The 25,258-nt window shown below is 39.4% G+C and overlaps 1 protein-coding gene across 1 annotated transcript in view; it reads left to right on the top strand.

Annotated features, from left to right (window-relative positions):
* The window catches only part of PTPRT (protein tyrosine phosphatase receptor type T), a 680,289-nt gene that overhangs the window by 588,239 nt on the left and 66,792 nt on the right, over positions 1 to 25,258 (top strand). Inside the window, exon 17 of the mRNA XM_070939969.1 lies at positions 9,215 to 9,244. Within this exon, the coding sequence (XP_070796070.1) occupies positions 9,215 to 9,244 (30 nt within the window). The remainder of the gene's footprint in view (positions 1 to 9,214; positions 9,245 to 25,258) is intronic.

Here is a 25,258-nt window from a genome sequence, read left to right as displayed (position 1 = left end):
ACAAAACGGTATAAACCGTGCGGTATAAACTACAAATATGGCAAATAAAACAATAGCAATTACAGGTAATTAATATTAGACATTAGACAGCATTCAACAGAAATGCTGAACCCTATGCTTCATATTGATCTAAATTCCCTAGTAAATTTAATGACATATCAAAGCATTGGGGATGCAAAGATAAACCTGCATATACATTTATTGATATTGATTCCAGTTCTAGATGCCACACTGGGAGAAAGATTTAGAAAAATTGGGAGTGTTTCCAGTAAAACCAATGAGGATAACCAAGGGGATAGGAACTGAATTCTATAAATGAGTTTGAAATACCTATAGCTATGTTTAGCCAGAGGGATATAGAGGATATGATAGCATTTTTGTAATATTTGAACATGTGTCATGTGAAAAATATAACATTGGTTTTCTTTCATTTCAGAATACAGGACAAAGAATAATGGATTTAAGTTAATAGGAGGCAGATTCACTTTAAATTATTATGGGGAGGGAAACCTGCTCCAAAGAAAAGGCAATGATCCTGAGGATAGATCAGTTGAAAGAGCAATTAATGGATCGAAAAACATTGAAAATAATTTGCCTGACTGCTTTTTCTTAACTGATTTCCATCTAGACAGAAAAGAGCCATGTACACTATAAACTTACTCTTATTTACTAATTGACCCCTAATACCTCCGGTTTAAACTATTTTTTTTCTGTCAGGGTTCTGTTTTCCCCATAGTGATTTATGACCAGGATGGTAGTTAGCAAATTTCTAACCTACTATAATGAATTAATTTCAGAAAATGAAGGATTGCCAGAAAGATAAAACTTGAACCTAGGAATTTAATATCTACCATGTGGAGACAATTAGTATTTCTATACAAATACATTTTGGCGGTTTTATAATCTTGTACACAATCCATTTTCAAACAATAATTAAGAAAACAGCAATAGGGGCCCTCCAGCTTTAACAAAAAGTATTTTGGTTCAGTTGTCTTTTGTCACTTACAAAATAGAAGCAAGCTAGAAATAGACATTAAACAGGACTATCTTGTCAACAAAATCTGTTGGTGCCCTGAAGTTACTTTTATGCCTTCATCTAATCAAGTAGGTCAGAAGTTGTACAATAATTGGATCACAGTGGAAAGTATTGTCATATTGAGAGACATATGGTTTGCAAAAAAATCTATCGTGCTTTGAAATGAGAAGCAAATTAAAAAAACATTGGTGAGCTGGAATATCTGAGGAATAAAGGAACTGAGTCTTCAAAAACCCAGTACTCACAAATAATTAAATAAACAAATAGTAAGATGGATATTACAAAAACAATAATCATGTATCCTAGCTGTTCTGAATTCAGAAAATGAGTAGTCTTTCAGCCCACCGAGCAACAAGGACAAGATTCTCTTGTCTTTTAAAGCAATGAGGCAGAAAAATAGTAATTTAATTAGACAAACTTGAGGCATTGCCTTCAGATATCAGAGTGGCATCTGCTCACAGCCGAAGGCATTATGGCTGATCAGCAACAGACACAATTCATTTAATTTTCCTGATGCATTTTGCTAACCAAAAGGGAGAGTGATAGCAGGGCAGAACTAGGTAAAGAGAAAATATTTTGGAATTAAATAGCAACAAAATTGTCACAAAATCGAAGTAATGTTGAAATTAAAGTTGGATAAGTAGTCAAAAGATTTTATCTAACTGACATAAACAAAAATCAAACTGAGATGCTTTTGAGAAGTTTAATTAAAGTGATTCAGTTTTGAATATACTGTAAGCACTTCAGATTCATTGGACTACACTCAGGCCTCACAATATTAACATTTTGCTGTTCTACATGCTTTAGTTAAATAGCCAATAATAGCCTTAGCACTGAATACAACTTCAACTTGTGACCATTCACTCAATGATGGTACAAAGGTACAACAGTCTTACTAAAAATGACTTACAACAAATCCTCGAAGTTGTGACCATCACATCACTTGTAGGCACATGATCAAAATTAGAGTGCTTGGCAACCCGCTCGCATTTACAAAGTCCTGAAGTTATGTGATCACAATTTGAAACTTCTGCTGGCTTCCAACAATCAAAGTTAATGGAGGAAGCTAGATTTGCTTAATAACTTAGTAAAAATTATCATAAAATTGGGCCTGATCACCTGATGACTCGCTTTACAACTACACTGATTTACAATGGAAATTTGGGTCCCAGTTATGGTCATAAATTGAGGACTACCTATACAGAAGATGTATCATGTTTAACAAATATCCTTCCTTCTCTGTTTATTTTTCCATTACCAAAATATTTCAGAAAGGGAAACTAGTGGTACATTCTAATAAAATTGTGTGTTAATCCTGTTCTGTTAGTAGTCTATCTTTTTCAGTCAGATAATTATTGGTTTAATTTTAATTAGCAGTATCTGGAAAAATCAAAATATTGACGATAGAGGTAAATGAAGTCAGGCCTTTAAAATCTTTTATTCTCTGTGTCTGAATTTACAATTTACCAACTACCATCCTTTTTTTTTTTTTAATGCCCCTAGTGTTCAGGGTTTCTTTCTTTCTTTTTTAATGCTTAGTGTGATTCCAGATCATCAGGCCTCTGAAAATAGGGGCTTCTCTCCTAGGATTTCTTGGACTATGTCGCCTCATAGTTTTCTCTGGTCATGTGGCCTGTCACACAAACTGTAGGAACAAAACCTCTTTCTTTTGTCTATTCAAACTTAAAAAGCCTTTTTACTTTTTAAATTGAAGATTAGTTGCATAGAAAGGGTGAAAAGTAGAAAGTAGGACAGCAGCTTTTAGCTCGTCTATAAACTCCCTTCTATTGGGGATAATCACCCTTTCATTTTAAATACTAATGAATGAATATGCTATTGAATAAATCCACAAATTGCCTTAATCCATTAAAATAAATGCTGGAACCTTTAAGAATAGATTAGTTTCACACAGAGATAGCAGTGAGACAACTTTTAGCAAATAAGAATTTATTACTAGACATGTAGCAGGGAAAGGAAACTTAGAATATAAAAAAAACATGTTTTACATTTCAATAGAAGTACTAAATTTTCTTCCTTGTAATAGTCTAGATTCTTTGTATTTGTCTTTCTGCTGCTCCATTGATCAAACCATATTATATTCATATCTATCTCTTCTATTGTAAGAAGATATTAAAATATATCTCTGTGGTTGCCAGGAGTCAAAAACAACTTGATGGCACATAATCAATCACTAAAATAGGATCAATGCAAGGTGCTTATCATTTAGGACATCAGGCAAATAGTTGTAGAAATGTGTATTTTCCAATGATTCAGAATCAATAACAGATTAGTTTTTATGTACTTGGAGTATTTTCCTGAATTCAATAGTGGCTTTAATGTCTTTCTTTAAGCATATACGTGCATGCAACTGGAGTAATTTAATGTATTATTTTCCAAACAACTCCCATGAATACCATGGAAGATTCTTCTGATCATTCTATTCTAGTTTGTGAATCTCAGAAGGAAAAAAAGCTTCCATCTGTACATAAATGGTGGAGAAAATTCTTTTGATGTTAAAGATTAAATGAGCTATGGTGCCATTGGTATTTTTAATCCCCATTGTTTTATATTACATTTGCTCAATTTCATCAAGACCATAGGCTAACCTTGTGTCTATTAGTAAACTGGAACTAGAAACTACTCTCCAAAATTTTGATTTGTGGAGTCTGTGTTGAGAGTCGTCTGTGAATCTTTAGAAAGTTCACTCTTATTTTTTTTTCTATGTGTAGAATTTGAATTAATCCCTATTCAAACTTATTCACATAACATGAAAAGTGCAATGAGCACATGGAGAGAAAGTTGGATGACTTTATACAGGGTATACAGTACTTTTTGACTTGGAAATGGAAATGAAAGAAACAAGAAAAGGAAGATGATGGAGACATCTTAAATACATTTGTATTTAAAATGCTTTATTTTTGTTATTTTGTTTATTTTGTTTATTTTTCTTTATTTTGTTTTTTGTTTTTCCAAGAGTAAATAGCTTCATTGGGAAGAGGAGGTGTTCATTATAAGAACTGTGGGAAGATGGAATGAAGAAGTATAGCCCCATGGCAAAATAAAGCAAATAAATTTAACAAATAAATACAAAGTGTTGCGGCCAAACCTTCATTAAGAAACTTTTTTAAAAAATATTGAGAAAGTAATAGGAAACATATTTATTTTAATTTTATGTATGTATGTACAAAAAATGAAAACCTTCCTTATCTAGCATCTTATCTTTGTTTCAGTAAAGCAGATGCACTATTCCATCTTTTTCTTTTTTTAAAAGCACTTAGTTGGTACTAAAACTTCAAACATTGTGGATATTTGGAGGGAAGAACTATTTTTCTAATAAATGCAAGTATCATAACCATTTGATGTCTTATATGCCTGCCTTGTTCTCTTTAGATTTCATAACCTAATAACCTTTACCACTGTTTATTAAAAATACCAGCATGTGCAGTAATTCAAGTCCTTACAAAACATATTAATTACTGAAATGAACATGTAGAGAGGAGCATATATACATTTAAGCGAGGATAGAAGTAGAATGACAAAAATGTGGGTACAAAGGGTAACCAAAATCCTAATAATCAGTGGGAGTTTAGAAATTAAGGATTTAGAACAAGGAGAGGAAGAGGAAAAATAATTTATTCCCCATCATTGCATAACTGGGACAGTTTTGAGAACATTTTCATCCTGGTCTATTCTAGGCAAGCCTCCTTTTGCAATAGTAGATGCCACAGATCCTTAATCAAAGATAATAGTTTCCAGGGCACATATTTAGAGGAACCATTCCTTTAAATAAATAAACAAGATTTATATGTGGTTTTGTGTGCAATAGCAAGAACTTCAAATTTGGAAACATGGAGAAAGCAATAAAGTTCACAGAATGGAAATTTACTTGAATAGTTAATATGAATTCAGCAGTATTTTGTTTGATAGAATATTGGAGAGCGAACTTTCTGATTTTTAACTTTATTATGAACAAAATAAATAATGCATCTCTCCATGTAGATGTGTTGTACATAACAATTCTACATAATTTTTCAAGATTTAATTTTCCTTAATTTTCCAATTTATCCAGTATTATGTAGTGATCATTTAAAATGTTGGAGGTTGGGTCATTTTTATAGGAGCCAAGTGAGAAAATGAAATCTTTGTATTATCATCACAAGTGATTCTACACTTAAAAGCTCCCATTGAAATCATTGGATCTAAGTCAGTCATAACCAATGTCTCATTGATTTAAATGGAACTAATCAGTAGGATGAAATCTGTAATCAATCAGAATGAATGAAACATGGTAGGCAATGAGATACCAAATGTGCTTGAAATTACATTTCATGCATAAGTAATTGAAACATAAATATTGAAGCTATTAATTCCATATATTGGTACCATAACATAATGAACATGGAATTGGAGTTTTTAAAGGATTCAGTGGAATGTGAATGGAAAAAGAGGAGTTTTTGAACAACCTAGCAGTATAAAGCCTTAATAAATTTGAATCATGGTACACTGAAACCTCACTTGTTTGTTTAAGTTGTGGAGAAGATGCAGATGTAGCTTTGCTTGCTAAAACCTCATTGTGGTGGCTTGCTAAAGTTAATGCCCAAAGCTGTAGGGCAGATTACACACTGTGTGTATAAAAGCTTTGAAAAGACTTAGTGTTTAAGTCATTTATTTTGTCATCTCTGGTATAGAATATTTGTTTTCAGAAGTTTAAGTATTCCCTCTGTGCTATGTTCTCATTTGTATGCTTCTCTTTGTTGGAGTTGGACAAATGATAGATATCAATCATTCCAAACATATACTGAAGATTGAGACATATGTTGTTGTTGTTTTTTCTGGGCCCTATGTATTCTTAGTAGGAAATTGGCAAACTCTAATAGTTATTTCAAGAGTCCTTTTCTTGTGGCACTTGCAGTAATGAACTTTATATCTTAAAACATAATTAACATGGTTATTTCCAGTGTTTATAACACTGGACATGTGCATACTGATAGAAAGGATGCAAAGGAACCAAAAAATGTGCCTACATTTTCCTCCTTGTGACTTAGTTTTACAAATTGTCTTAGTTAAATTGGAATTTAGGAAGATGGAATAGACAACAGAGCTAAATTAATCTGCTAAGAAATCCCACCTCTTGTTTAACTGAAAAAAAAAAAACTGTATACAGCTTTGTCTTTAGAGCAGTGGTTGGTTGGTTACAAAGATGTTTTACCTGACAATTTCTGATATTCAAGAACTACCAATGATCATACCTCTTGAAACTGTAGTAATATTTTAAATCTGTTAAAATATTAAGCGTAGCTCACTGTATAGTTTTAGCTTTTGTCTGTTGTCTGTAATAGTATGTGACACATTTGTCAAAAGAGAACAACTTGTTCCTTGTTTTACAAGGTGACTTTGAGGTGTAACACATTCCAATATGAATGGATGAACTTCAGGAGGTTAATGACTAAGTGGGAAGAACATGATATATCATCAGCCGGGGAAGAAATTGAATGCTAGGAGTATTTGAAAGTTATTATTTCTAAAGCAGATAATTTAGTATGCACTGTGTGCATTAACTGTGCACATGTGTGTGGTTCCAAAGTGCTTATGCAAAACTGCAATCCTTATTCATGTACATCTCAAATAAAATTCACTCCAGAGAGGAAAAGAGATACAAATAATGTCTTCCAGATTATTTCCTGGTATGACACCAATTTACTAATTTAAACTATGTATGTGCTTTCTAGTGGTTTGACAAAACCTATGTTGTATAGCTGTTTTTATGGCTCATAGGTAGTTTGAGAATGGAATGGGACTGTCTCAATACAGCCCCTAATTCTCCACCGGCCTTCCTCCCTCCTGCGATTCTCTGCTGGCTATTGTTCTCAGCTGACATGCCTCCACCAATTTGCCGGGGGAATGGCCCATGGCCACTCCATCCCACATGCTTCAGAGCGGCCGATACACAGAAGGAAGGTTCATCCTGGGTTTTTCGACACCTGGTACAGTTAGCACCCAACAAATTGGCTAGAGTAAGGAATTCTTTAGAGTTAATAGAAATCCAACAAAAGAAGAGAGGCATACAAGAATTCGCCAAAATGCCTCCCTCCCCCCCTCTTCCCCCCACCTCCTCTCTCCCCTCCCCTTTGGAGTACGGATGAAGAGTTGCCCTAAAGTGTGGAATTCTGCGATTTGATTCCTGATGATCAATCATGATTCCTCATCAGGATTCTGAAGATGATGATGATGATGATGATAAGGGGCTGGTGGAAGGGAGTACTTTATCCGTACTCCAAAGGGGGGGAGATGAGGCAGGGGGAAGAGAGAGGGGGGGAGGGAAGGCATTTTGGCAAACACTTGCACGCCTCTCTCCTTTTGCTGGATTTCTATTAACTCTAAAAAAATTCCTCCCTTCCATCCCTCTCATCATCATCATCATCAGAATCAGAATCAGAATCAGAATCCTGATGAGGAATCACCAGGATTTATTATCAGGAATCAAATTGCAGAATTCCATGCTTTAGGGCAACTCTTTATCTGTACTCCAAAGGGGCGGGGAGACGGGAGAGAAGAGAGAGGGGGGAAGGGAGGAAGGCATTTTGGCAAACTCTTGTACGCCTCTCTCCTTTTGCTGGATTTCTATTCACTCTAAAGAATTCCTTACTTCCACCCCCTCTAGCTGATTTGTTGAGTGCTAACTGTCCTGGGCATCAAAAAACCCAGGATGAACCCTCCTGTGTTTCGGCCGCTCCAAAGTGCATGGGATGGAGTGGTCATGGCCCATTGTCCACAGAGAATTGGTGGAGGCATGTCAGCTGAGGAGAATAGCGGGTGTAGAATTGCCGGAGGGAGGAACGCTGGTAGAGAACTAGGGTTAATGCTCAAAGGAGCTGATGTACTAGTGGGATATTCTGCGCAATTATACAGGATGTGCTTGCATGTGTGTTCATAATGCACGGCAATTCAGGTTTAATCAAGAATCCTAGATTTACAAGCATCCAGATTAAATATGTATGTGTACATTACTAGTTACAAATGTATTTGACATTGTTTGAATCTTTGCCAAGACAATACTCTTCCCAGCAAATTTTTCTACATCAGCTTGCTTATAGAGGTGGCATTTATATCTAGAATACATAATTATGAATTATGAAGTGCAGAGTTTATTTTATTACATTTTCATATGCAAAAGCAATTCCATTATTAGAATATATAGGAAATGAATTATCAACTTGTATTTAATAGAGCTCAGCCAAAGAATTCATTACTTCGTCTTGCTGTTTTCACTTTGCTCCTTCCCTTGATTATTTTTGGACAGTCTTCCAAATTGTTTATTCATGTAGTAAGTCTATTCTCACTGTGTGATTGTTCTTCTTTCTGCTTTTAGTCACTGTACTGTTCCCCCCCCCCCCGCTTTCTTTCTTCATCTAAGACAGGGGTGTCAAACCTGCGGCATCACTTGTCATCATGTGACATAACGTGACTTTTTTTCCCCTTTGCTAAATGGGGTGGGCGTGACCAGCGCATGATGCATCTGCCCCACAGGCTGTGGGTTTGACACCCCTGATCTAAGATAACATTTCTCTTCCACTTATTTAGCTTCAAATAATGTCATGTGGTTAAATGTGATTGACTTCTCTGCAGTGTGATTTGGCTCTTTTGTGACATTCAGAGAGTGTCAAATTAAAATATTTACTGATTATTCTACAAAGTAGCAACTAGAGGTTAGATGGCAAAAATGGATGCATGGAATGCAACCGTTATTGCTGCCAGAATCACAAAATAGCCCCTTCTTCAATCCTATAAAAGCTTGCTTATGAATTTTCAGTCTTAAATTTAGACCTCAGTTACCTCTAAACTTGTGTTCTTCATGCCTAAACAGGCTTAAAACAATTGGTAGGTATTGTTTTGTTTGGTTAGGAACTTAAAGCATTGTGAACTGACTTGCCCAGGACTATACAAAACGTTAGTAGAAGTTGTTCTTGTCACGTGCAAACATTCCTGTTTGAGGAAAGTAGCAACCAGACCTCAGACCAGTATTCAATAACTATAGGAGATGAAAGCAAATTTGGTAGTAGAGTCAGCTCTGCAATACTATGTACAGTTCAAACTTAAAATCCTTGATATGAAGTCTAATTATGCTTTTTTCCTTCTTCCCCACTATTGGACATTTCCTTCATCTGACTGCATATTTAGAAGAAATGCATATTCCTACTCCTATTACTTGTAAGTACCTAGTTGGATATAACGATTTCCTTAAGCATGCACAGCAGAGCAGCAGGATTTTGTTTCTTTGTTTATAAAATATTTTTCTTCATTTTTTTTGTTTTACTTCAGTATTTTTAAAGAGTACCATTAATGCCCACACTATTAATATCCCCAGCCACATGTTTAAAGGGGAGAAAAATAGAGGAACACAAGAGGATTGGTTGTGTGTGCAGTTATATTCCGTACCCTTCTCACTTGATTTTTCTTCACTAGTCTTTGACTGTCACCTCTGTCTGAATAGGCTCAAAAGAAATGAATACAGGCAAGACTCTCGTTATTGTCCCTCACATTCCTGAAAATCAATACTGTGCATTCGGAGATCTTCATTTGGAAACATTCAATAGCTTTAGTTCTTTTTCTTTCTTTCTTTTCTTTTTTTTAATAATTTGCTATTTGGACACCCTTTTATTCAGACTGCAGATTGTGGGAAAGTGTCCAAAGAAGATAAGTTTATTCACAGTTGTAATCAAGATAGAAGCAGTGAGGAAAGTAAGATCCTTAAAAATAATGGCAGCCATGTGCTTCTAGAGAAATCAGATTAGAATTGTGGTTCATGCTAGCACCTTGATTAAATATTGTTCCATTGGTCTTATTGTTTGGGGTAAAAATAGCTATTGGTTATCTAATTCCTCAGCATCTCAAAGAAACACCTACCATATTTTTCGGAGTATAAGATGCACTTTCTCCCTCCAAAACAGGGTGAAAATTTGGGTGTGTCTTATATACCGAATGTAGCCACGCCCACCTGCTGGTCCCCAACCTTTGGCCTCTGCCTCCCAGCAATTTTCCTCCTTGCAGCAAACAGTCCATTTCAGCTTCAGCACATCCTGATTAGCACAAGCAGTTGATTGTCAGTTAGATCAGCCTCCCAACCCTCAGCTGTTTCAGGCTGCAGGGATTGTCATTGCCTATTGCCGCATGGAGGAAAATTGCTGGGAGGCAGAGACAGATTTTTTTTCTTGTGCTAATCAGGCTGTGCTGAAAATGAAAATGAAACTAAAGCAGGCTGCTGTTTGCTGCAAGGAGGAAAATTGCTGGGAGGCAGAGGCAGATTTTTTTTTTCTTGTTTTCCTCCCAAAAAAGGTAGGTGCATCTTATAGTCCGGAGCATCTTATACTCTGAAAAATATGGTACATCTATTAATAAAGCCAGCATTGTACATTTTAACAGAGGTCATTAAATCTAAGGAAGTTGCATAATTTAAAATAAAACTAACTAATTGCTTTTTCCAAAGTGTTCAGACTAGCTTTTCATAGAATTCACATACAAGATATCACATGCCATGTATGAATCAGTTTGAGAGTCCACCTTTAAAAGTGCTTATTGCATTATTACTTTGCTAAATTTCGATTTCCATGGTTTTAAAACATATCTAGCATTTGAGATCAATTATTTTTGACTGCTAATCCTTAAATTATGCAGGGACAGTATCTTTGATTTCTTTTTGGCTGGCTTATCAAATGTTTGTTTTTTTGTTTTTAAAAAAGAGCCAAAAGTGAGCTGAAAATGAATCATACATGTTTTTTAAGTTCATTTCTTTATTTCCAACTATTTATATCTCTAAGAGCTGGAATCCTGTTTTAAAATATCTTTTGCACTTAACAGGAAATTGCTATCATATTTTATATATATTATTTTCTCGCAAAAGAGAATTCATAGAATCTTATGATTTTCTCAATTAATAAAATGCAAGACATTTATGTTCCTTTTTTTTCCCCCTTGCTCCTTAAATTAATTCTTTTGCTTCCTGAAATGTGATTATCCTTCTGGTTCAGCCTTAGTATGTTTATAACATTAGGTTAATATTACTCTAATGAATGGATTAATATTACCCTATTAATAAGATGATATTAACTTTTGCCTCCTATTCACAGTCTAGGGAGAGGAAGGACAAAATATATGAATATCATTTGGTGTAATATAACCATAGATTCAATCTCCCAGTTCTCTTTAAAGAATTCACAGTGTCCTTCCAGCAAATAGATTCTCTAGCTCAAGGGCGCAAAAAGTGAAGCCCATCATTGCCTGTTTTGCAATCCCTACTTTAGATTTGTTTATAAAAATACAGTCATTCAAGTACTAGGTCTACCTACAGAAAGCATTAGAATTTCAGAAGCCAATCCAGTGATAGAAGGTATTATTTCCAGTTTAGGTTTCCTGAAATGACTCACTCAACTTGGTAGAAGAGGAAATAGAAAACTAGGTGTGGGGAGGGGTGTGTGATGATGATGATGATATTAAGTTAAATCACAATCTGGTTAGGTTAGGTTTTAAGTCATCTTTTCATTTGCAAAATGCTCATAACATCTAGTATTTTTTTTTAAATGAAAATGCTAGCTATTTATTTATTTATTTTTTATTTATTTATTTATTTATTTATTTATTTATTTATTTATTTATTTATTTTTCCAGATTTCTATACCGCCCTTCTCCTTTTTTAAAGATAAAACAATTAAAAATATTAAAATATATGCAAATGCTACATTCATTAATGCTTAGTCTACATTGTCCACTGCTTTCCATGGAGCCTAAATGTGATTTAATAGCATCTAGATGGGCTAGTGGTTAAAGCATCAGGCTAGAAACTGGGAGACTGTGACTTCATGTTCCCCTTTAGGCATAAGCCAGCTGGGTGACCTTGGATCAGTTAGTTTCTCTCAGCCCTAGGAAGGAGGAAGTAGCAAATCACTTCTAAAAAAAAAAAAAAAAAAACTTTCCAAGAAAACTGCAGGGACTTATCCAAACAGTTTCTGAGAATTGGACCTGGTTGAATTTAAGAAAAAAATAAATAATCCCACTGCCTTTGCTCTGGTTACAGATGGCCTGTAGTATTTAAGTCTTGTATCCTGCTTAGTGAAAACATTCACTATGCTATACTGTGTGCTAGGTTTTAGGTTTCTGTTTTAGTTTTATCTCTCTGACAGAATATTGTTGAATATTCTTTTGAAACTTTCACATGTGCAAAATGAGTACCCAGGGATTATATGCAACCTTCTGCATGCTTAATATCATATATCAAAGCATATATTTGGTTTCCACTGCAATCTCATACATAAAGTAATAGAGTTGTTAAAAGAAGTGATTCAAATAGAATCATTTGGATAAATCTCTATCGACTATTTTGTGAAATGTCATCATTTACATGTTGAATCTCTCAAATGTAGAAAATAAATAAAACATTGATTCTCCTTGCATTTTAAGAATATAATTCCACAAGAATTGCTGTTATAGCATTTTTATATATTTTAAAGGTGCAGATAAATTTCTCAAATCAAATCTTTGAAATGAATGGAAAGAACACTGCACAACTGCAATAATTTTAGAAGCTTCACATTTGGAAAATATGATTATGCAGACTCTTTACCATTAAATCAAGGACTGTCAAGGTTTCCTATTGACAGTCACCTAGACAATTTTAGCATAAAGAGTTGGATTTGCTGCCTTTGTGACTTTGTGAACCTGATATTGCCCAGAGGAATATGGCCGTCTTTGTAGCATTCTCTTCAGCTTGTCTTAATCATGTAAATTTAGGATGTTCAGCAGGAATTATTTCATGTCTTTTTAAGGATTTAAATATGATGTGGGTTTCTTTGTGAATACTTGTTCTTTTTCATTTATTTAGTTATTTTGCGGTTACCCTTCCTTTCGTCCAAGGGATTTTACATTTTACCTCAGTACATTCTCTTTAAATAGAGCCTGTCTTTAAATAGAGCCTGATCTAGATGGCTGATCTAGATTTACTTCAATGCTTTATGATACTCTATGAGTGATTTTAAATCCTGTCTCCCTGGTCAAACACTGACATGGCACTCACTGTTTGATTCAAAGGTGAAATCAAAGTACACGTTTGAACAGAATTTAAAGATTTATCTCAGATGTTATGTAATTGTAGTCATTTAATAACCTAACTAAAAATCCAATGCTTTTTAGGTGCTAAGGAGGTTTCAGAGAGGCTTCTGTTCCTTATTGCCTAAAAAAACCTTTTAATATACTACATTCTAGTTTTACTGTTGGCCAACAAAATGCAACACATGTATGAAAATAGTTAGCATAAATATTTTTCTATGACATTTATCTCAGCACCCACTGCTTGCATTTTCTTCTGACAGTCATCTGGGAATTCTTTCTTCACATTCACCTTATCATTTCTGTAATGACCAAAACATAGTTATATACACACTGTGTATGATAACTGGCAGGTGAAATTCTGAAGAATTTCACATTTCAAAAGCCTATGATCTGTAAAGGATTGACACTAATGTGATGAAAGTTATTTTTCCTAGATGCTTCAGTTGTGTTTATGAAAAGCTGGTCAAGGAAGGGAACAGGAATTATTACTGATACAGCTTGTCATGACTTTAGAAATAGCATTTGAATTGCTTTCTTTGTGGAAGGTAAGCATTACAGATAAATGCTTCTGTCACTCAAAAGACAGCTCAACACAATGACAAGTCAGAACTCACATTCAATACTTTAAATTTTATCTTTTTTCTTTCTTGACACTTCTCACAATGGAAGAATGTGGAGTGGAGTCCCCCAGGGTTCTGTCCCAAAATAAGTGCTTTTTAAAGATATTTTATATGTGGCCTGGAATTGGGCATGACTAATGAAATCACCAACTTTACTGAGGATTTTAAATTGTTCAGAGTAGTAAAAACAATAAAGGACTTTGAAGAGCTCCAAAGGAATCTCTGCACAATAGCAGAGTGTGTGTCAAAATGCCAGATGTCATTCAGTGTGAGCAAGGGTAAAGTGATACATGTTTGTACCAAAAACCCTAACTCCTCATATAAGTTAATGGGATCAGAGCTATCAGTGATTAATGAGGAAAGAGGATTTGCCAACATCATAATGCTTTTATATCAATCAAGGATGCACCTGAAATACTGTGTGCAGTTCTGATCAGCACACCTCAAAAAAAAAATGATTTAAGGGAATTTGAGAAGTTTCAAGAGGAGAACAACTAGGATAATCAGTTTTCCTATAAGATAATCAGAACAGTTTTCCTGTAAGAAAATATTGCGATATTTGGGACTTTTGAGTCTAGAAAGGAGGCAAATGAGAGGGGGCATGATTAAGGTGTATAAATTTAAGCATGGTGGGCATAAAGTGGACAAAAAAAAAGCTGTTCTTCCCTTCCCAAAATACTAGAATTAGAGATCAATGCAGTGCAATTGAATTCTGGAAAAATGAAGACAAAGGAATACTTTTTAAAATACAGTGTATAAATAAATTGTGGAATTGGTTCCACCAATTCATGGGGGTCATGGAGATCTATGGCTGCTAAGCCTTGATGGCAATGTGACTGCCTCTGAAGGTATAGATGTAGAAGAATTGTGGGCTGCTTTGTACAGTTGGTGGGTTGGTTATGAAAACAGATTGCTGATCTAGATGGGCCAGGCATCTAATCCAACGAGGCCCTTCTTATTTTCTTAAACCAACATTTTTAAGTAGAAACAAGAAGCAAAATAAGCCTTCAATAGATTGAACACTTACTTTATTTTAAATCTCTCTTAGCCTATTAAAATGTTATAAAAAGGTCATTTTGATCTTACCTTCTGTGATGTTGAGCATTAATGTCCCACTCTAATACTTTAAATTGCTTCATTAGGTTTCTTCAGTATATAAGTAAATTATAAGCTCCTGCTACTTTGAATCATTATATTGGCATATCAGGTTATTTATGTGATATGTAATCTAGATAAAGGACATGAATTATCCCAAATGTTTTTTTTTTCTTAATTTCTAAGTCCAGACTAGTGTTTCAGGATCTCCTCTGTCATTTAAAAAGCAGCAAGGCAATTTTGAATTATTTTACTGTGGATATACCTTTGAATCTATTTTTGTGGGCCATTCAAATTCAAAACTATATGATATGGCTATTGCAAAGCAAAGAAACAATGGTATTTTATAATTTAACAGGCCCAGGATAGGGAAAAATATCAATCCTAGCCTCACTTCATCTCTTGGCAGCTTTGAGGCAGTTGGGAAACACAATTCTTCAGTGTTTTTCCTACTTCTTTTGAGGCTGATTCCAATCAGTGTTGTTAGGAATGGGAAGATTCAGATCGATGCTGCAGAGTACTTCAGAATTTTACTCTTTACCCCTTCCTATTTAATATCTATATGAAACTGCTGGGTGAATAATTTGTTGGCATGGAGTTAAATATCAGTATATCTTAGTGGAATATCTCTGCCGCAGGCCATCCAAATGTGGTAATGGACTAAAGGCTGAAAATATTTGGATGGGAAGAAATGGTTTTGGCTCAAGTGATTTTCCATCATTAACTCTGAATGGGATAATAAAGTTGCTGTGTAATGTGAATCCTACTTGAGGAGAAAGTGGCAGCTGTGACCATGATAGCTTTCACACAAATGCATCTTGTGCACCAGTAGCATCTATTCTTATATCAACAGGCACTCTTCATGGTTACTCATGCCTTCCCTTCCCTATTGCAACACGCTCTATGGGAGGTCGTCCTTGACAAATATTTGGGAACTTCAGTTTGTCCAGAATGCAATGCACATGTGCTTTTTGGGCAAACCAGGATGCAACCATATATAATTATGAATAGCATTCGTAACCATATATAATTATGAATAGCATGGCTTCCAAGTACTATTACAGTGTAGGTTATCATCTATAAGGCCTACATGGAATTAAAGTTACTTACAGAATTAAGAATTAAGTACCCCTGATGGTTTCCATATCTACCATCAGATATGGAAGGATGGATTTTTTCTGTGTTCCCTCAGTAAAGCAGTGTCACCTGTTGAGTCCTAGGAAGCATGCTTTCTCTGTCATAATCTCCCCCAAAAGATATGGACAACCCCATCTTTATTGGCCTTTCAGATGATTGAAGATCTGGCTCTTCTTCTATGCTTCAGGGTGAGAATCTTAGTTACTGGAATTCTGGTGTGGCTGCATGGAAGTGGAGGTTTTAATGGGGGATTCTGTTCGTTTCTTTTTTCAGCTTTAATGGATTGCTATATTTTCATTTTGCTCACCATCCAGAGTTTAACTGCATAGATGGGAAACCATATAAATTGAATTATAAATAAATAAATCCTTTAAAGAAACTGAATTATTAGAGTGTATAGGCATTCATTTAAATTTATTTTAATAAACAATATTCATCTTTGTTTATACCCCTTAATAGTATATCAATATTGGCTAACCTCAGTAATTTAAAATGTTCATTATGAGAAGCTCATCATTTCAGATTAAATTTTGACTGAGAAATCAAAGGAACTCTAATAATTAAGTTTATATAGCTGCATTCTATTAACAATCTAGAATACTATTTCTGCATAAATTGGGCAGTTACCTAGTTAGTTCCTACAATATATTGCTGCACCTATTATTAGTTATATATTATTATATATTTTCTTTATAATATTTATTATTATTTATTTAGAATTGTATAAAATCAAATAGCCCTTTGGGGTACTTAGCATTATGCATGTGGACGTTTGGCCCCCTACTAATAATATTTATTGTATTTCTGTCTTAATGCTTTGTGTTTACTTTGAACTGCATAAAGTGGAAAATACCCATCTTTTTATCACCCAGTGCAAAAGTAGTACTTGCCAGATGAATTAGTCCCATAGTTTACACTACAGTAAACCCAGAAAATTGGGTTATTTCCAAAAGCTGTAGGTAAGTTAACCATGGGGAAATGTGATGTGTATATGCAGCTTCATATCTTTTCATAGAAGACATGCTTCTGCACGCGAGTTCATTCCTGTGTCAATATTAATGATACCTCCCCAGCAGACTGTGAAACCCATTTACTAGTACTTATATGGTGAAAGATTAATTGCAACCCATCTCACATCTACATTGTCATGAAGTGGATCATGTTATGCCTTTCATTAATCACTGCAGAGTAATGAAGCCATAACAAAATGTACACATATTTGTTTTTTAAGAGCCACTTTCCACATTAGAACAAATTCCTAAGCAGAAATGCTATATCATATGGTTTGTACTCAAACGCACTCGTTTTGAACTTGGCAGATATTATGTTAGGATGTAATGAGTATGTATAAAATTTATTAATCCTATGCTAGTGAGGTGCCTGTGTTCCAGAGTTATTTTGGAATTTCTCTCAAAATTTATCCTTGGATAAATTTATCCTTGGGGGGAAACACACTGGACTTGATTTTTGTCTCTGGACAGTGGCTGAGTGATCTCGAGATAGGGGACATAGTCATCGAGCCCTTGTCATGGTCGGATCACTCTCTCCTTCGCCTTGACCTTCAAACCGCTGCACCCCGCCGCAGGGAGGCGGAACCGATAAGATGGTACCACCCCAGGCGCCTGATGGAACCTGATAGGTTCCAGATGGAGTTTGGGCCAATCCCCGAGGTTCTGGCTCACGCCTCGACTGGAGACCTAGTGCCCGCCTGGGATAGGGAAGCCGCTGGAGCTCTGGATCGAGTTGTGCCTTTGCGGCCTCTGACCCAGTGCCGATCTCACCTGGCTCCTTGGTTTACTGAGGAGCTGAGGGAGATGAAGCACCGGAAAAGATGCCTAGAGAGTAGTTGGAGGGCCAGTCATACTGAATCTGACCGGACACTGGTAAGATCTCATATTAAGAATTACCTAGTGGTGATAAAAGCAGCGAAATGCACTTATCTTGCTGCTCTTATTGTGTCATCAGATAACCGCCCAGCCGCCCTGTTTAGGGTGACCCGCTCCCTGCTCCACCAGGAAGTGAGGGAGGACCCCTTGGAAGGAAGAGCTGAGGATTTTGTTCACTATCTGTATGACAAAATCACTCAGATTCGGGAAGATCTGGACTCCGACTGGGTAGATCCAGCGGGGATGACAGAGGCAGGTCCTGAGAATGTTATCTGGGATGAGTTTGATTCTGTGACCCCTGAGGACGTGGACAGGATTCTGGGTAGACTGAACCCGACCACATGTTTGTTGGACCGTGCCCCTCCTGGTTAGTATTGGCTTCCCGGGAGGTGACGCGAGGCTGGCTCCAGGGGATTATAAATGCTTCATTGGGCAAGGGTGTCTTTCCCGCCGCCTTGAAAGAGGCGGTGGTGAGACCTCTCCTCAAGAAGCCTTCCCTGGACCCGGCAATATTGGCTAACTATCGTCGAGTCTCCAACCTTCGCTTTGTGGCGAAGGTTGTTGAGAGTGTGGTTGCACGACAGTTTCCCCAGTACCTGGATGAAACGACGTATCTAGATCCGTTCCAGCCAGGTTTCAGGCCTGGGTACAGCACGGAAACGGCATTGGTCGCGTTGGTGGATGATCTCTGGAGGGCTCGGGACAGAGGTTGTTCCTCTGTCCTGGTCCTATTAGATCTCTCAGCGGCTTTTGATACCATCGACCATGGTATCATGCTGCATCAGTTGGAAGAGTTGGGGGTGGGAGGCACCGTACTACGGTGGTTCTCCTCCTTTCTCTCCAACCAGTCGCAGTCTGTGTTGACAGGGGGGCAGAGGTCAACCCCGAGGCCCCTTATATGTGGGGTGCCACAAGGATCGGTCCTCTCGCCCCTTTTGTTCAACATTTATGTGAAGCCGCTGGGCGAGATCATCCGTGGTTTCGGGGTGGAGTACCATCAGTACGCTGACGACACCCAGCTGTACATCTCCACCCCAGACCACCCCAACGATGCCCTTGAAGTGATGTCCCAGTGCCTGGAGGCCATACGGATCTGAATGGGGAGAAACAGGCTCAGGCTCAACCCATCCAAGACCGAGTGGCTGTGGTTTCCAATGTCCCGATATAGTCAGCTGGTGCCATCGCTGACTATTGGGGGCGAAGCATTGGCCCCCACAGAGAGGGCTTGCAACTTGGGTGTCCTCCTGGATTCACAGCTGTCTTTAGAAGAGCACTTGACGGCCGTGACCGGGAGGATTTTTCATCAGGTTCGCCTGATCCGCCAGTTGCGTCCCTTTCTAGATCGGGACTCGTTACGCATGGTCACTCATGCCCTCGTCACCTCCCGTCTGGAGTATTGTAACGCTCGCTACATGGGGCTCCCCTTGAGGAGCACTCGGAGGCTCCAACTGGTGCAGAGTGCAGCCGCACGGGTGGTGATGGGAGTGATGTGGTGCTCCCATGTAACGCCTCTCCTGCGCGAGCTGCACTGGCTCCCGGTGGTCTTCCGAGTGCGCTTCAAGGTTTTGGTTATCACTTTCAGAGCGCTCCATGGCTTAGGACCTGGCTATTTGCGGGACCACCTGCTACCACCAATAGCCTCCCACCGACCAGTACGCTCCCATAGAGAGGGGCTCCTCCGGGTGCCGTCGGCCAAACAATGTCGACTGGCGGCCCTCAGGGGGAGAGCCTTCTCTGTGGGGGCACCTACTACCTGGAACGAGCTCCCCCCGGAGATACGGAGGATTCCGGATCTGCGTACCTTCCGTTGCGCGCTTAAGACGTTCCTATTTCATCAAGCTGGCCTGACCTAAACTTTTCCTCTTTTAAATGGGAATTTTAAATTTGGTTTTAAATTATTGGGGTTTTAAAATGGTTCAGCCAAATTTATTTAATTTGTTTTATCTCTATTTTAATTTTTGTATCTATATGTTTTATTTTATGGCTGTTCACCGCCCTGAGTCCTTCGGGAGTAGGGCGGTATACAAATTTAATAAAATGAAAAAAAATGAAATGAAAATGTTCCATAAGTTAATTTTCCTCTGTCCTTACATCATGAACAGTATTACAGTAGGGTATATAGATCAAACTATATGAGGGCCACATCAATATTGCAGATGTTCCTTCATTCATTAGGCATTTTGTGCATTATGTGCATCATCCTGATATTTTAAAAAAATAAAAATCCTATTATTAATTATGCAATATATAATTCTTTTTTTTAAAGCAACATCTAAAAGAACATTGCAAATCATTAAACTGCATAATACCTGCTTCAAAGGTTGAGTGTCATCATCAGTCCCAATCCCCTTTGCCCAATTGTACCACTATTAAGATGTAATGAGAAGGGACACAAAGGTACTCCTTTTTTTTTTCCTTGTCCTTGCTTCCATCTTTGAATACATCAGGCAGGAGCCAATACCAGTATAGAAAAGAAGTAATTGATACATTTTGGGCCTCAGAGATGTTTCTTTGCTGGGGTGTGGGACTCATCAGATTTCTAGTCATACCTTGTCCAAATGCCAGTTTCAACCCTCCTTTAATTTACAAGAGTATGGTGATGCCATTTTTATCTTTATTTTGCATAATCCAAATTATAATTATTATTGTTTGTGAAATAAGCAATTTTGACATACAGGAAGAATTCAAGATGGCAGACAGAAGTTTCTTTGGTGGTACAATATTAAGAAATGCAAAGGGAAGTAGAGAGTGGGTTGGTGGATAAAATTATAGATTGAAATTGTATCTCCCATCTCAATGTTATTGGCACCGATGCTTCACTTTGTCAGTGCTTTATGCAAAGCATCCTTTCGGGAGTAGGGCGGTATACAAATTTAATAAAATGAAAAAAAAGCAGCTTCATGAAGCAGTGCATATCCTGCTTCTTAAAAGAGAAAGCAAAGTTGCATCATGTTTCATTTGTCATCACTCCACAGCCTCCTCTGACACATTTAGTGCTCAGAAGAGCCCTTCAAGCTAGAAGAAATGCCAGAGGAATCCATAGAAGCAATGAAAATTGCCCCAGCAAAATAATTACTGCTGTTCTCATTGCATGAAAGTTTCATTAGTAACTTTCCTACATGAGGCAGATAGTTTTCATACAGAATCAAAATCAGCTATAATATCAACTCACAATGTTCACCTGGCATTCTTATCTCTAAATGTCTGCAGTATTAAATGACCATAGCTAATATTGGAAAAAATGGGTTTCCTATGCAAGGATCAATTTAATTTTCACTTAAAGAGAAAGGCATTAATTAGCCTTTTTTGTTCCTATGAACAAATCAATTTATCTCACAGAAAGAGGAAAACTGGTAACATATTTTTATTCAGATTTTATTACTGACTAAAATAGCGCACAAAGAATGACTATAACATCTATGGTGTTACATACTGAGCATAGTCGCTAGCCGGCTCCCCCTAGCGACAAGCAGGAAAGTTGAAACTGTTCTGATTGGTTACCAGGGTTTTGACAGCCGGTATATAAGGAGCTGTCAAACGCGGGAATGTTCGTTCGTGTATTGTGTTCTGAATAAACGTTGAGTTGAACATTAAGCTCGCCTCAGTCAATCTGCTAAGGATCCAGGTATTTAATAGTGGCGACGAAGGTGGGATCCACATATCCCTGATCGGAGATACGGTAGTGGGAATCGCTGTCGGGCCAGTCAGCAGGTGACAGAATTGGAGAAAAATTCTGAGGGAAACGTGAGTGAATGAACGATGGCTACGCCACAGCAGTTCGCGCCATTCAACCCAGCTACGGAATCGTGGGAGGCATACGTTGCCAGGTTCGAGTGTTTCCTCATCGCTAATGATTATAGGGATCTGTCGAGTGAACGGAAAAGGGCCTATTTCTTGAGTTTTTGCGGTCCCGAAATGTTCGACACCGCCATGACACTAATGGCTCCCCAGTCCATCCATGCAGGAACTTGGGATGAGTTTATGAATAAACTTAGAAAACACTACGCCCCAGCGCCGTCACGAATTGCCCGACGGCAGCATTTTTATCACCGAGACCAGGCTGAGGGGGAATCAATTAGCCAGTACGTGGCCGCGCTGAGGAAGGCGGCTCGGCATTGTCAGTTTGTTGATTTGGATGACTATTTATTGGATAGGCTGGTCAGCGGTGTGAGGGACCAGAACTTAAAACGGCGGCTTATAGCAAAGCCCGAATTGTCATTCCAAGAGGCACTAGATGAAGCTTGTGCCGCAGAGCTTGCCACGCTATCCCTAGCCGACCTTCCCCGGGGCCAAAGTGGGAGCCAACCTAAGGGGGAACACGTCCATTGCAGTACGGTTAACTATGAGAGCGAGGACGATTATGAGGCGGATGAGGCTATTAATCGAGTTACAGATGAGCGCAAGCCAGCCCGATTACCCCCCAAGCCGAATTCGGATTGTAGAGGATGTGGGGGCTCCCACCCACGATCCGCCTGCCGTTTCAAGGAGGCCGTTTGCCGCCGTTGCGGACGTCGCGGCCACCTTGCTAGAGTCTGCCAATCACCACAAGTTGCACCTGCTTCCACAGCACTGCCCAGCTGGGACAGGAGAAGTGGTGTGAGGAAGCCAAACACACAGTATAACCACTTTAACCGAGGCCGTGATCCAGCTGCAATAAACATGGTATCTGATGCGACACCTGTGCCACTCCGCCAAAAGATCCACATATCGGTGACGATTGAGGGTAAACCATGCCAGATGGAAGTGGATTCCGGCTCCGCTACGTCCCTCGCTTCATGGAGCACAGTGAAGAGGCTGGTGCCGCGTCTATCTAAGAACCGCCTCGCTCCCTGTAATATCCACCTGAGGGATTATCAAGGCAAACCAATTCCTGTTGTGGGTTGTGGGTATTTCAGGATTAAGTTTAAAAATTTCTCTGGCAAGTTACCCCTGGTGATAGTTGAAGCCCCGTTACCTAGCTTATTAGGTCTTAACTGGTTTGAATCTTTGGGGTTGAAAATTCAGGGGGTCAATTCCATCCTGTCTGATGAGCTAGACTGTTTAGTGAAGGAATTCCCCGCCGTATTTGATGGCAAGCTGGGTTGCTATAAGGGCTCACCGGTATCATTTAGTTTAGACCCTCAATGTCCTCCTCGCCGGCTTAAGCCTCGGCGGGTGCCATTCGCTCTTAAAGCAAAGGTCGATGCTGAATTAGATAGACTGATAGCTCAAGGGATTTTGGAGCCCGTTGATTTTGCCCGTTGGGAAACCCCTATAGTAACACCTATTAAGGCAGATGGCTCAATCCGCATCTGCGCGGACTACCGGGCGACCATCAATAAGGCACTTTTGGGGCATGCATACCCTGTCCCTGTAGTCCAGCACGTCCTGCATTCCCTAGGCAAGGGGTCAGTTTTCGCAAAGCTGGATCTCGCCCAAGCCTACCAGCAATTGCTGGTGGATGATGAGACTGCTGAGGCCCAGACAATTGTTACGCACCGAGGCGCTTTCCGGTGTAGGCGCCTGCAATTTGGCGTCAGCGTAGCCCCGGGGCTCTTCCAAAGTTTGATGGAAAGGGTGTTACATGGAATCCCCGGGGTTGTGCCATATTTTGATGACGTTTTAGTATCGGCCACCAATACGCCGGAACTGATGGTCAGGCTCCGAAGTGTCCTCCGCCAATTTGACTCTATGGGGCTCAAAGTGAACCGTGCCAAGTGTCAGATAGCAGTGCCACAGGTGGAGTTCCTGGGATTCCTCGTTGACAGTGCTGGCCTCCACCCTACCCATTCTAAGACAGCTGCCATCGTGGATGCCCCAACCCCGCGCGGTAAAGCGGATTTACAGGCTTTTCTTGGCCTTTTAAATTTTTACGCTATGTTTCTTCCACACAAAGCGTCTGTTGCCGAGCCATTGCACTGCCTGTTAGACCGAGGGGCCCCGTGGATTTGGGGTAAGAAAGAAGCCGCCGCATTCACTGCCGTCAAACGGCTCCTTATATCTAACTCTGTGTTGGCCCAGTACTCTGACCATTTGCCTATAGTATTAGCCTGTGATGCCTCCCCGTTTGGGGTGGGCGCTGTTTTGAGCCACCAATTACCAAGCGGCCGAGAGGTTCCCATTGCTTATTTCTCCCGTACTCTCGGCCCTGCCGAACGCAACTACTCGCAACTTGACCGGGAAGCGTTAGCTATTGTCGCAGGAGTTCGGCGTTTCCACCACTATCTCTACGGCCGATCATTCCTATTAGTCACCGATCACAAACCACTGCTCGGGATACTTGCCGGTGACCGTCAAGCGCCGTTAATTTTACCGCCCCGGATGACCCGTTATTCCACTTTCCTGTCTGCTTACTCTTATACCTTGGTCCATCGTCCGGGTAAGGCTCTCGCGCATGCGGACGCTTTAAGCCGCTGCCCCCTACCTGTTTTACTGGCTGATCCTGTTCCTGCCTCATCTGTCTGTTTGATCGACAACGCGCCTTTGCCTGTCACTGCATTGGACATCGCCCGTTTATCTGCCAAAGACGCTGTGCTTTCTCGTGTCCTCGACTGGATGGCGAGGGGTTGGCCGCCGGGTCCTTACTCCGAGGAACTGAAACCGTTTGCGGACAGGCAACTCGAATTGTCGACCCAGAATGGCTGTTTATTGTGGGGGCATCGGGTGGTGGTACCAACCCCTTTACGGCGCTCAATGTTATCGCAACTCCATCAGGGTCACCCGGGCATTGTCCGTATGAAAGCGCTGGGTCGATGTTACATGTGGTGGCCACATCTAGATAAGGATATTTCAGCGTGGGTTGCCAAGTGTCCTCAGTGCCAGGATAGTCGCCCAATGCCACCTAGAGAGCCTCCAAGGGAGTGGGATGAGCCGAGGGCCCCCTGGTCTCGTTTGCACATTGATATTGCAGGCCCACTCCACGGCCAGTCATTCCTAATTTTGGTGGATGCATTTTCTAAATGGGTCGAAGTGGTCTTGATGCATTCCATCACAGCCGAAGCTGTAATTAAGGCCCTCCGACGGCTGTTCGCTACGCACGGGTTGCCCGACTTAATGGTGTCGGACAACGGGCCCCAATTTACGGCCGCTCCTTTCGAAACATTCCTAGCAGCGCATGGTATCCGGCACTGCTTGATAGCTCCGTTCCATCCGTCTAGTAACGGATGTGCTGAGAGGGCTGTAAGATCAGCCAAAGAAGCGTTACTGCGGTTGGGTCCTGGGGGGTGGCAGGAGCGAGTGGACAACTACCTGTTCGCTCAACACACCACGCCATGCCAAACCACTAATAAGACCCCGGCGGAGCTACTCATGGGACGGAGATTGCGCACAGCGCTAGACCGTATACACCCCCAACATTACCCAACCAAGCCCATTGAGTTCAGAAGTTGGCATAAGGCCTTCCAAAT

The sequence above is a fragment of the Pituophis catenifer genome, unplaced genomic scaffold (assembly GCF_029215685.1).
Source record: "Pituophis catenifer annectens isolate HBS135680 unplaced genomic scaffold, rPitCat1.0.hap2 SCAF_3, whole genome shotgun sequence".
Lineage (NCBI taxonomy): Eukaryota > Metazoa > Chordata > Lepidosauria > Squamata > Colubridae > Pituophis > Pituophis catenifer.
The sequence above is the reverse complement of the archived record's forward strand: the minus strand, read 5'-3'. Positions and strand labels throughout refer to the sequence as shown.